This window comes from Carettochelys insculpta, chromosome 14 (assembly GCF_033958435.1).
Source record: "Carettochelys insculpta isolate YL-2023 chromosome 14, ASM3395843v1, whole genome shotgun sequence".
In the NCBI taxonomy this organism is placed as follows: Eukaryota; Metazoa; Chordata; order Testudines; family Carettochelyidae; genus Carettochelys; species Carettochelys insculpta.
The window spans coordinates 16,953,734-16,966,368 of record NC_134150.1 but is presented as its reverse complement, the minus strand read 5'-3'; the positions used below and the strand labels follow the sequence as shown (position 1 = coordinate 16,966,368).

At 39.8% G+C, this 12,635-nt stretch overlaps 1 protein-coding gene across 2 annotated transcripts in view; it reads right to left on the bottom strand.

Moving 5' to 3' along the window:
* The window catches only part of ZNF423 (zinc finger protein 423), a 423,757-nt gene that overhangs the window by 268,762 nt on the left and 142,360 nt on the right, over positions 1 to 12,635 (bottom strand). For both annotated transcript variants that reach the window (XM_075008953.1, XM_075008952.1), the window contains exons 3-4: positions 9,029 to 9,229; positions 5,299 to 5,379 (exon numbers count right to left, since the gene is read on the bottom strand). In XM_075008953.1, coding sequence (XP_074865054.1) covers positions 5,299 to 5,379; positions 9,029 to 9,229 — 282 coding nt within the window. The remainder of the gene's footprint in view (positions 1 to 5,298; positions 5,380 to 9,028; positions 9,230 to 12,635) is intronic.

Genomic DNA, 12,635 nt, shown 5'->3' with positions numbered 1-12,635 from the left:
GGGAAAGATCCAGGCTGTGGCATCTGTGGTGGAGTGAAGGGGGTTCAGGCACAAACATAAACCACTGAGAAGTTTTTCGGTGTCTTATGCAAGCACAACCCCCAGCACAGCCTTGTTGCTCTATGGTGCAGCAGGGCAGCAACTGACGCCAGGCAGTGCAGGGAAAAAAAAATGTAGAGACAGAACCACAAACTTCCTGCAGGGGCTATTTGTAATGGGTAGATGCGCTCACAGAGCTAATAGCAAAGAAAGACAGACATTTCTCAGCCTCGCACACAAACATGAGCCCACAGCCACGGGCTTGCTGCTCCCGCTTTGAAATTCACTGTCTTCCTGTCACCTAATTAACTGGAGAACAGCGGCCAGAGCGGAGCACTGAGGGGCATCATGGATTACATACAGGACACCTCTGGAGGCTAACAAATTCTATTTTAAGACGTGGCACTTCCACACTGACCTTTTATCAAACTTCTGAATTCGAGCTTGACGCTAAACCCATCAGGTAATTGCAATATTGTAATCTCAATATTAGTGCGCTCTAAATAGAGCTAATGGCATTTACAGCGAAGACAGTCACGTGGTAAGATTGAGCTAACTGCCTTGGCTTTGAATTTATCTCGTAGCGTAGATGCAGCCTCTGTGGCAGTAACCGTAACAGATCTCCCTTCATAACATGTTCGAGTCTCCCCCTCTTTTGTGAGGGTAAGGGTGAGAACTGTGAGGAGGGTTGCCTTGGCAAGAGACCCCTCAAATCGGATCTGCTTGAACTCAATCGGGTTGCAGCAGAGAAACTGCACCAACTGCATTGATTAGTGATCTCCTGATGATGGATGTTTATCAGGTGACTATGCTGATTTCTTTAGCTCTGTCAGTTATATTCAATAATATATCGTATAAGCTGTTTACACTTCTGCAGTCTCTATCAGGAATAGATGGAGTTGCTCGAGTATGTTCCAATTGTTTCTTGCTTAGACTAGCAGTAGTAGCGGGCAGCTGTGCAGCAGCCTCAGAGCCCTTTCACCTGGGGTATTGCATGATTCAGTCTCGTCATTCACATTGTCAGAAAAGGATACGAGACCATTAGCAGACATAGGATAAGACACTTTTAAAACGCTGAAGACAAGGAGTTCTCTGTCTCAATTTCATTGCTTCACTCTGGCTGAAAAAAGGGGTTTGATAAGAGAAAGGAATGCAGACAAGACTTAGGGGAAGTTAGGTTGGAGAAAGCAATTAGGGAATAATTGCAAGCACCCTACTAGCTCCTGGGGTTGGCAAGGTACACCTGCCACTCTTTATCAAGTTTGCATGCTGAAAATTGCATAAGAGAGCAGCAGATCTCCTACATCATCAGGAAACAGCTACAGCCTTTACTTGGGGATGTGAACCTTGCTAGAGTAATCCATCTTTTGTCAATCTGAGATCAGACAGCTGCCATATGCTCTCCACAGAGCTGAGAGATTAGATCTTAAAGCCACTTGAAAACTTAAGTTAGCACAGAATGTAGCTTCTGTTTGTTAAAGGTTGTTGCCCACTGGAAACATGGTGGTCTGTATACAGCCCTGACTGACTTATTTTCTGACTTGAGCTTTACAGTATCTGTTTTTAATCACAGAACAGTTTCCACCTTGCCTACCTGAAAGATATCCACTACTATCTGCAAGTCGGCTGCAGTTAGTGACTTTGGAACTCACTCCTCCTCTCTTACTCCCAAATATTCATTTGAATATATAAAATAACCAAAAATAACATCCCCTGCTCAAAGCAGGCTGAGGTAGAGTGACTAAACATCCTCATGTTATTGGGGCTGTCCCAAGCTTGGGGTGTTTGTTTTATGTACAAAACTGTTACTGGCCCCTCCCCTGGAAAGAAAAAGTATCCAGTTTTTCCACACTTGCTATCGGAACACCACAGGCTTAGGGCACCTGCAACAATCTACATAGCAGACAACAAACTATATAAAAACAAAAACTCCCCAGCCAGTATTAATCTCACACAGGGAAAAAAAAAAGAAACCTAAAAAAGGCTTTTCATAGCATTACACAGTCACCCTGGAGAAAAGATGGACCCAGCAGTGTGTTCATAAAGTAAACGGATAAGGCTTCTTGTTGGGGCTTTGGTGGGGAAACCATCTCCAGAATCAATGGGCCTTCATCAAGAGCATCCTGCCAGCAGTTCCCTTTCATTCATACTGCTCTGTTCTGAGTGATTCTGCTGATCACAACTATGAAGACATTTGAAGATCAAACCCAACACCCATTTGCAAAGTCTGGGGCAATCAGTTCAGGACCTAGAACAGCAAAGGCGTGTGTTCTCTCAGTGAAACGTTCTTTAAAAGATGCATTCTGGCACCCACCTTCATCAGGTTGACTACTTTGTATTTTGGGGGTTGAAGTCATTGGTTTGGATGGGACAGCTGTGACATTTTATGTATATCCTTTTAAATATGCCCTCTAGAGAGCCTCAGAGAGGTGGCCAAGTTAGTCTGTATCTTCTAAAACAACAAGAAGTCCTCTGGCACCTTATAGACTAACAGATATTTTGGAGCATAAGCTTTCGTGGGCAAAGACCTGTTTTGTCAGATGCACGAGTGCAGGAGTTTCAGTGCAGGATTTGAAGAGGGAGTCTCAGTAAAGGCCTTTTCTCCAGGGTAAATGCTATGAAAAGCCTTTTTAAATGCCTTTACCGAGACACCCTCTTTAAATCCTCCTCTGAAACCCCTCCACTCATGTATCCGACAAAGCGGGTCTTTGCCCACGAAAGCTTATGTTCTAAAATATCTGTTAGTCTATAAGATGCCACAGGACTTCTTGTTGTTTTTTCTAGACAGCCTAGAATTACAGGAAAGAGAATTTTTTGAACAGATAAATAAACTGCTTTTACAAATAAACAATTCCTTACTGAAGTTCCATATAATCAAGCTAACACATCCCACCATTATTTCTAGCTCAAAAGACAGGCCCTCATCACCCTGCGATGCAAAAACAGGCCAAAAGGACTTTCCTTGTGTGACAATGAGCTACAGGACATTCAAATACAGCAAAGACGTTATCATTCCTAACAAAAGTTTGAGTAATCAGGCCATCCACATACCCAGGGCATCCCCAGTTATTCATGGCTGTGCAGATGGGGAGTGTAGAGTAGATGTGGCTCATCATTCTCACCCCTTCATGGGGTTTTGGTCATATGGAACCATGCAGACCCCAAAACTCTTATTTGAGAAAATAATATCCCATTTTTCCCCTCTCCCCAACCACGTCCACCTGAAGAGACCCCCACAGAAACCCATCTGCAATGCACTGTGCAGTGGCTACAAGCCCTCTTGTGTGAGCTCTCCCCTGCTTTGCTGCCTGCATGTTCCTGCTGCCTTTGGCTGACCATACTGCAGTAAGCGGCCCAGACTTTGGCTCTTCATGGTGAGCAGGTCTAATTTTAGATTCAAATGTATCACCATCCCACCCTTTTATGCTCAAATGCCATCACTACTGCAGACCCAGGAAACCAAAATTACAGAAAATGGTGAAGAAAAAATTGTGACATTTTAGCATTAGCCTCCACTATTCTCCTTCTTATGTCCCACAGCTGGACCCAGCAGACTGCATGGTATGCCACCTACCTTGAGCTGCAGAAGGTCCTTGGGACTGCTGGAAAGCAACACTGTTAGGAATCATAACATTTTGCACAATGTTCATAAGCTTTCCTACTTCCTGTGCCAGGACAACCTTCAAACTCATATGGGCACATATGTATACACTGAAAATCCACACCCATCCTTAAACAGAACACCTCTGGCACACTGAATGAGTGAAAATCCTACAACCTCTAGTTAGAATATACTTAAGCAACAGCTCAAGAAATATATTTCACAGTAAGCCCAACTAAACTGCTGATACTTCAAACGTTAGCATATGCCTTATTTATCACTAGATTTGTAACTGAGTTTTTGCTCAGTTCCAGCTGCAGATCACACACCACAATATATTTTTATGCAATGTAGTAAAGAATATTAGAGGGATGGTTACATTTCACTGTGGATTTAAACAGGAAGCTGGAGGGGAGCTGGTGCTACACGGGCAGAGTAACATACTAATACGCTTTTTACAGAAGCCCTGAAAAGAACTTCTTCAAAATCTGAATAACAAACAGTCACATACACTGAAACAATGTCTGTGTAACAGAAATCACTTCTGCTAGACCCTCAGAAAGCCCAGACCGAATTCAACCTAAGAATATCTTTGGCACTCCAAGTGAGAATTGGAGTGCTCCCAAGTACTGACTTCTCAGAACCTTTCTCTCCACAATAATAGTGTGGAAAGCCAACCAGAATGAATTTTGTATTCTTATTCCAGTGAATGCATATACAGAATACAGGGCCAAACACAAAATGCCTACTTATGAGGGGTTTGCTGCCCCAGCACATTATCATCTGCCTTATACCCTTTCACCTGGTGGTATTATTGCCTGCAAGATAGAAAGATTGTGCTAACATCCCTTCAAGCAACAGGATAATAAACACTGAACTGTCCCAGTGCCCACTTTCACATTCTTATGCTGAGAAATGTGCACTCAAAGGGAAGATGTATGTTGCTACACTGTTTGGCAATGTTACTGGAGCTTTTCTGGTGCCAATTTTAATACACTCCTGTGGAAAGCAGGAAAAATGTTTTTCGGCACCACACGTACATGCAAAAAGGAAATCTGTTACCTTTTACTTTAAAACACTAGCCAGGTTAACTGAAAACAACTGGGTTCTGGCAAAGGAAAGAGCACTCAAACTGAATCATAGCATAGTAATTAGGGCCAGTAGGTCATTAGAGCCACAGCTGTATAAACTAGGTGTGTAATTAACTTTCTATACTCCTTTTACACAACAGCATTTCAGTTTCTTCTGTGAAGGGGGAGGAATCAGCAATATTAAAAGAGAAAAGAAAAATAGCCTCTGAAATGTCAGTCAGGTGCAGCAAACCTTTGTGTATTTTACGGGCAGGGGGAGGGAAAGGGAGAACATATAAGAAGCGTGGTTTTTGTAAGTCCAAAATAAAAAGTACTACATATGAATTATATTAATGAGATGTAGTCACAAGGTTTACAAGCTGCCCTATAGTGACTGTTGGGTGAGCATCCTGTATATACATTTGCAAGGCAATTACCATTCTCTCCAGCAGGTGAATACAAGAAAATGAAAAATTATACACTAGCATGAAACAGTTACAATACCCCATTTAAAATGTAAGCCTAGCGAACAAGTTACAGGGCATTAAAGGAGCAACTGCAAGACTTTAATTATAAACTAGTTCCTACCGTACAGTAGTTTAGAAAAATCAGCCGCTTCCAAGCTGGCAATTTCCATATATAGCTCTGCTGCTGTTTGAAACAGACAACCTGTAAAGTTATCAACAACAGAAGAGGACCTCATGAAATGCTCAAGGACCCCAACGTAACCTACTACTCCTCAGTTCATTGATGTGCTAAATGTGTTAAAAAATACTCCATATTCAGTTGAGAAACTGAAGAGAGAGAGAGAGGGGAAAAAAATTACAAATGGACATTGACCAGGGGGTGGGAGGGGAATATGGACGAAGGAAGCAAAAATAAAGGGAAGCTGGAGCTGTATTTTTAATCTGAGAAAAGTGCTAAAATCCTGAAAAGGAAATCATGTGTGCAGACAAACAACAAAACAAGAATCACATATACATGCATAGCAAAGCTTGGGGCTTCTCAGCTACTTTTCATCAGATAAGAAATAACAGTATCGGCCAAAAAAAAGATACACTGCTGAATAGTTGGTTGATGTGTGGCTTTTGCTGCTGGCTAGAAGGGACATGGTGATTTGTAAATCCTAGTTTGAATTATATTGCTGTCAACAATCCAAAGAATAAAACAGCCATAGTCAAAAATATTGTTTTGTAATAAATGAATCACAAATCTGTCATGGGTGCCAGTATTTAGTTCTCTCTAAGTGGGAGGGTGGGAGAGACATGGATTAATTTAAAAACCTCAAGATACCTAATGCCCAGAAGTTGCATTCATTTTAGAAGGCACTTTCAGAATTGCCTCCTTATTAGTTTAAGGATCATTTTCAAAGTCTGACTTCTTAGCTGTTTTTTGGGATGAGGAGAGAAGGAACATGATGCCATTTCTCCAGAAGTTGCCCCCGCTAAATCCTTTTCAGATTCCCTGTAGAAACTGCAAATCTATAACCTACAATCACAGACCTCAGACATGAGTAATAGGTGTAAAAGGCACCTAATTCTGTCAGAAACAGAACAGATACTTGTCACTGACATCAAAAAGGAAACCATACATTTATGCTACAAGAGATGTCTACATTTCAATGACGCTTTGTCCTGAAAGAAACAAGCTTGAAGTACATGAAAAGGCAAAGGGGAAAAATGGTTGTTTGCTACTTCTTTCCATGTCAGAGGAGGTGCTTTCAAAGTGTATTATAACTTTAGTGTACTGTAATGAACTTCTAAGGGATTCCAATGAAATAGATGGTTTTTTCCTATTCTTTGGAGTGATCTTGTCTAATCTTGCAATATTCCTGAGTTGCAAGGTCTTCCTAACTTCATATCCCACAGGAAGTCATTAGTCATGTTCTATTACTACCCTTGTAATATTATCAGCACAAATATTGCCTGTATTGATCTGGACCCATGTACTCTATTGAAAACATAGCTTCAGATTATGATATGAAATCTTTACTTGCCAAGAGGCAGACGCTATATTACAATCGTATATGTCAGGCACTACAAATAAAAGAACCCGAGTATATCAAAGTACATGACCATTTGGCTTAATTTTATAGGGTAGTATTTTTAAAAACATCCTATTTTCTCAGGCTATTTTGAAACATATTTTACCTTCATCTTTTTTCTGTTGAACTTGGCTTAGATTTTTTTCCTCTCTTCTTTAAAACAATTTTTTTTTAATTTGTCAAACAATTTAGAGCTTGTCTACAATTGACATTTGTTTCTGATTAAGGTAGAACACAAATTTAAAGTGCAATTGCTATACCTGAAGAACTGCATATCTTCCAGAACAAGAAAGCCCACACACAGAATTAACCAAGAACAATTCCTTGTGTCTTTATATGGTGCCTTTTGATGCCAAATGACTTCACTTTTCTACCAGTGTCACAAACAACGACACTACAGTCATGAATAATATTAACTGCCATTCAAAATTCAGGAGCTGGCTCCTGATATATAGTGTTTTTGTAGGTCACACGAAAATATATACTTTATTTTTATTCTCACTAATGGAATTGTACATTTTTGAATAAATTAAAATTGGACCTGAAAATACTGACACTAGTAACGACATTTCCTTTTTATATATTTGGGGACATATTTTAAAGCCCATTTTTATAATCAAAGGAATATGCTCCCCTTCAAGTGGATACTTTTTCACTTAAGACACTGGATGACTGTCTGCTCTAATGGGACTTTATACATACACAGCACCTTTAAAGATTTGCCAATCTTCATTCTGAAAGTACAAATGGCTGTACCAGCTGTGTGCCTTTGCCTTCCTTTTCAGAAGTTGTGCCCTTCTACAATGTATACATAGTTTTTAGCCATTGCTCCCATCCAGTCATGTATGAATGAACAATGTCATTCCCAGACTGTCAATACTTCAGTGTACGTTAAAGAATCTCTGCGTCACTACTACCATGGCTATCGCCTATGAGCAGTGACCCTGAGACAGACTGTCTGAAGGTTTTTGATGGGGCCTCACGTTTGCTCCCTAACCTCTGCCCAGTACTGGCAGAATAAGAATCATTGCCCATTCTAGGAGGTGCTAGAAGAGACAGATTTAAGATTGTCCTTTCCACCCACCTGCAGCACAGCATCCCTCCCACCAAGTAGAAATAGGTGAAAGGGGTAACTCATTTCTCCAAATAGCCGTAAGAGGGCAAGGAAGAGAGTTACAGAGACAGCCCAACCATGAGCTCCATGAAGTATCATACGAACAAAGGCCAGACTAAACAAGGCTAAGTATCTCAACTTGTCTGATACATAATCTAGAGCATAATTTTTCATTTTGCCCAGTCAGAGGGCAATGGGTGTAGGAGACATGACACAAATGATTCATTGGACAAATGAAGGAGGCTGGGGAGGAATCTATACTTGGGAGAAAGAGGGTTGAAAGTCTGGGGTTCAATATTCAAGAGACGAAATTTCCCTCTGTGGCAGATAACATACCCAGTCTCCCCACAGAAGAGCTGGCAAAAAGATCTTAGATGCAACTTGTGAGAAAAAGTGAAGGCTGAATAGTACATTCCTGGAAGGAGAAGGATGGAGACACCTAGCCTCCTGAATTTTTCTCTGTACACTCTCCCAATACCTTTTGTACATCTTTGGTTAGACCTGCTAAGATATTTATTGTAGGCAATAAATCAGTTTAACATGATCTGTAGAATACCCACTGGTTTCCCCATCATAGAAAGTGTTGTGTAAGATACATTGCAAATGTTCACATCAATGTTCTGAGCTCATTGTCTCTTTTCAGAAAATAAAATCAAGATCAGTTTGTGATGTGCCGTCACCACCTCCTTAAATGTCAAAAGGAAATGCAATAATGGCCCATAACCCTGTAAGATCATTGTTTAGGGTGGGAATAAAACTCACCTGAAACTTAAATCTCAAATTGTCTTATCCACTTAAAGTTTGGAGAACTTTAGAGTCTCTCCTTCTTAGACTTTTGCAAATTAAATCATTTAACTTTAAACTAACCAATCTTCCTCTATTTTAAGGGGTGGGAAAAGTCTCAAATTTTAGCGTTAATAAAAAACACACAACATTTTTGTCTAGCATAATTACTGACAGATTCCAATTGGAAAGCTGTTGCTTTTATTTTAATTCTATTAAAGAAGTGAACAAAGGCTACCCAAGGCACCACAATAAAATTACATTAACTGTAAAATTACATTATTAATTCTTTAATCTCACTTGAGACCTCAAGCTGTTGCTATGTCCAATTACCCAGCTAACCACCTGTCAGAATTGTAAAGCTAGTTTAACATTACCTCCAGGACAGTTGTGTGCCCTATGTTCAGTCAAGTCTGCCAGTGAATCAAAGTCCTGCTGACAGTTATCGCAGGTGTAAATTGACTCATCTTCCATGTCTTCATCTTCCTCATTTCTCTCTTCCTGACTCGTCACGCTGTTCCTCTCTTCCAGGGCCCGGCTGTCCTTCACATCATTCTCCAGCTCTCCTCCTAGGCCTCCTGCCAACAGGAAGAACATACTCCACTGTAAGTTTTAGTGGTCTGAGGAAAAATTTTAAAAGGAATGGTCTTGCATCTATTAGGTACATTTAATTACCCTAGCTCTCACTTCACATTATTCTTGACACCTCTCATTTTATTAATATGTCTTATTTCATACTCTCTTCTAATCTTCTTTAATACGTGCCTAGGAGAACTTCTAGGTCTGCCTCCTACAAACTTGCTAGCATTTTTCACAGCAGGGTGCAAACTGGCTTGATTAATTACTGACTTTTTTTTTTTGGTGTGGGGGGAGAGGAGAATTAACTTATTAAAATCCAGCACTTAAATTTTCTTAACAATCTCCAAGCTTCATCAAGAAAAAAAGATCTTTTTTAAGACCCTCACATGACTTTTTAACTTGTACTAATTAAGTAGTTCCTCTGGATCTGAGCTAACCTTAGTGAATTTGCTAAGCAATGAATTCTAGTTGTTCGGTTAACATTATAGTAGTAGATACTCAGATTTCTTAAACAGTATTCATCTTAAATCTGAATTTGGGAAAACAGAAATTTAGAGGGAATGGAATTTGTTTGCAGAATAAAGTGCAATTTCAGAAGAGATATAATTATGGTCCAGTTGCTCTTTTCCCTTACACTCGTGTAAATTAAGTTTAAATATACTGTCATCAACAGAAATGACCCAGCGTAAAACTGGTTTAAAGGAGGGAAAATCAGGCTCTGTAACTACATGACAAAATGCAGTATACAAACAGCACATACAAAGCATCTTATTAGACTGGATTTGCCTATTTTGCCTCCTTCCTTTCATTTTAAACTCAGTATTTTAATAATGTGTGTTGACTGTTAAGCATCATTATAAAACTGAAACCGAAGCACAAACTGCAATAAAAATACTGAATTCCCACAATGTTCTATTAGAAGTTCCAAGCTGTACATTGACTGAAATGATAGGGCAAAAGCTAGTTTGTTAAATTGAGTTTAGGATACCTCTTCTTGATCCAAATTTTTTATTAGATGTTATAAAGTTGTTGGACTCTTTTTAAATTATGAAGAAAACACCAGTGACCATACATATTTGTTTCTCGTATGGGATTAGATCGGATCCCAAGAGATTAATGCCAACCAATACTGAAAAAATGAAACTAAGCTGAGAAATACAATTTATTCAAGATGAAAGCTAGAAACTAAAAGCACTTCAATTTATATATGTATATAAAGTTAGTAGGGTTCTAGTACCTCCATCCATTGAAAACACCTATTTTAAACATCTCCACTGAGCACAATAACGTAAATAAGTTGGTATAAACTGCTCTGCTGTCTTCCACGCAGCACTCATAGCATGACATTCCCTTCACATTGCAACAGAAATAGTAAACTTCAATGCTTTTGCTTGTTTATGTAGACTTTCTCAACAATTAAATGATCAAAACATTTTTAAGTTCTTTTACTGTCAATGTATACAGATATTTGCAATAGAAAATACTTATTAAAATCTAGCAATTATATTTGTTTCAGAAAAACAGATCTACCACTACTGCAGTGGTAATGAATTTGAGCACATGGTGACAAAAAATAATTCAGCAAGCTCTACATTTTAAGCCATCTCTTGGAGTATGTTTACTCAGTAAAGTACTGTCCTCAATCTTATTCTTTACAGCTTCTTCCTTTAGTAACAATGAAAAATCAACCACAATTCTGGTTCTTTCCATTCTGCTACCTACTCTAATAAGTTACAGGTCACAATAGCTTTGCTTTGCTTAACACATTTTAATGTTCCCATATTTATTTAACATGTCTTTTTACAGTCTCTCATTCCGGACTCAAACCACAAACATTACAACTAATTCAATCTCTTTAAAGCCTGTATGTCTTGCAGAGTGAACATTGAGCTAAATAGGAGGATTGGAAAAGCAGCCACAACTCTGTCCAGACTCAGCAAGAGAGTGTGGAATAACAACAAGCTGTACACTCACACCAAAATGCAAGTCTACAGAGCCTGCATTCTCAGCACCCTCCTTTATGGCAGCGAGACTTGGACCCTGTATGCCCACCAGGTTAAGAGGCTGAACGTCTTCCACTTGCGCTGCCTCAGGCGCATCCTTGGAATATCATGGAAGGACAGAGTGACCAACACCGCCGTCCTTGAGCAAGCTGGAATCCCAACCATGCACACCCTCCTCAGGCAGCGTCGACTCCGCTGGCTTGGCCATGTCCACAGGATGAACGATGGAAGGATTCCAAAAGACATCCTGTATGGTGAGCTAGCCTCTGGCAAAAGACCTCCCGGACGCCCCCAGTTGCGCTACAAAGATGTCTGCAAGAGAGACCTCAGAGAGGTAGACATCGAGCTGGACAACTGGGAAGAACTAGCAGACGATCGCAGCAGATGGAGGCAGGGGTTACACAAGGGCCTTCAGAAGGGCGAGATGAAGATCAGACAGCTAGCAGAGGAGAAGCGAGTGCACAGAAAGCACAATAAGGACTTGCCAGGCACCCACTACATCTGCAAGAGATGCAGCAGGGACTGTCACTCTCGTGTGGGTCTTTATAGTCACAATAGACGCTGTAAATGAAGTCTTAAATCGAAACTTTAAAGGGCGCGATCCATAGTCTATGCAGACTGAAGGATGCCTACTGCTACTACTAATTCTGTTCTGACTGCTAATGGCAAACAAGAAAGAAGAGCCAGTTTTAGAAAGCCTTATGACAATGTGGCTCAGGCAAATTAGTGGAGGTTTAAAGGACCAAAAACACAAAAGAATCGAAATGTTTTCTTTTGTCTGTCAACTTTAGGTCAGCTGATCTGGTGAACATATTGCAACAAATTTATCCTTGACACAATTCCAATAAATACAAGACTGCACCAAGGATGAATTTGCTCCATTGTATCCAGCCACAACAAATAATTTAGCAAACTGCTTTCAAAAAAAAGAATTCTTACAATGTATTTTTGTACTTGTACAAAAACAATTTGTAGAACCACAGATTTCCATATGCAACGCAACATTTTATAAAGCTCTCCTATTTCTTATTAAAACGGGAAATTTGCTTCAAGTAACCTTCCAAAATGTTATTACTAGACATAGGTATGTGTAACAGCACACAAAAATATTCTTTACGTTTTTTAGCACAGGACAAACCGCTCACAACTGTGACTGTGTATTGAAAGAATTGTACTTCTGCATGATTCTCTCCACATTCTCATATATCTCAATCAGACTCTTCTTCCACACTATATACTAGATTCTTGCTTTATAAACCTGAGTCTACAGAAACAACAATGGACAAAAAAGCATAGTGTCCATTATTTAATTAATTTTAATTAAAGTGGATATGAATACCAAAAAGGAGGATCTCAATATCACCAGCAGCTCGCTTCCCCCGCCCCCGTAAAGTAAATGTAA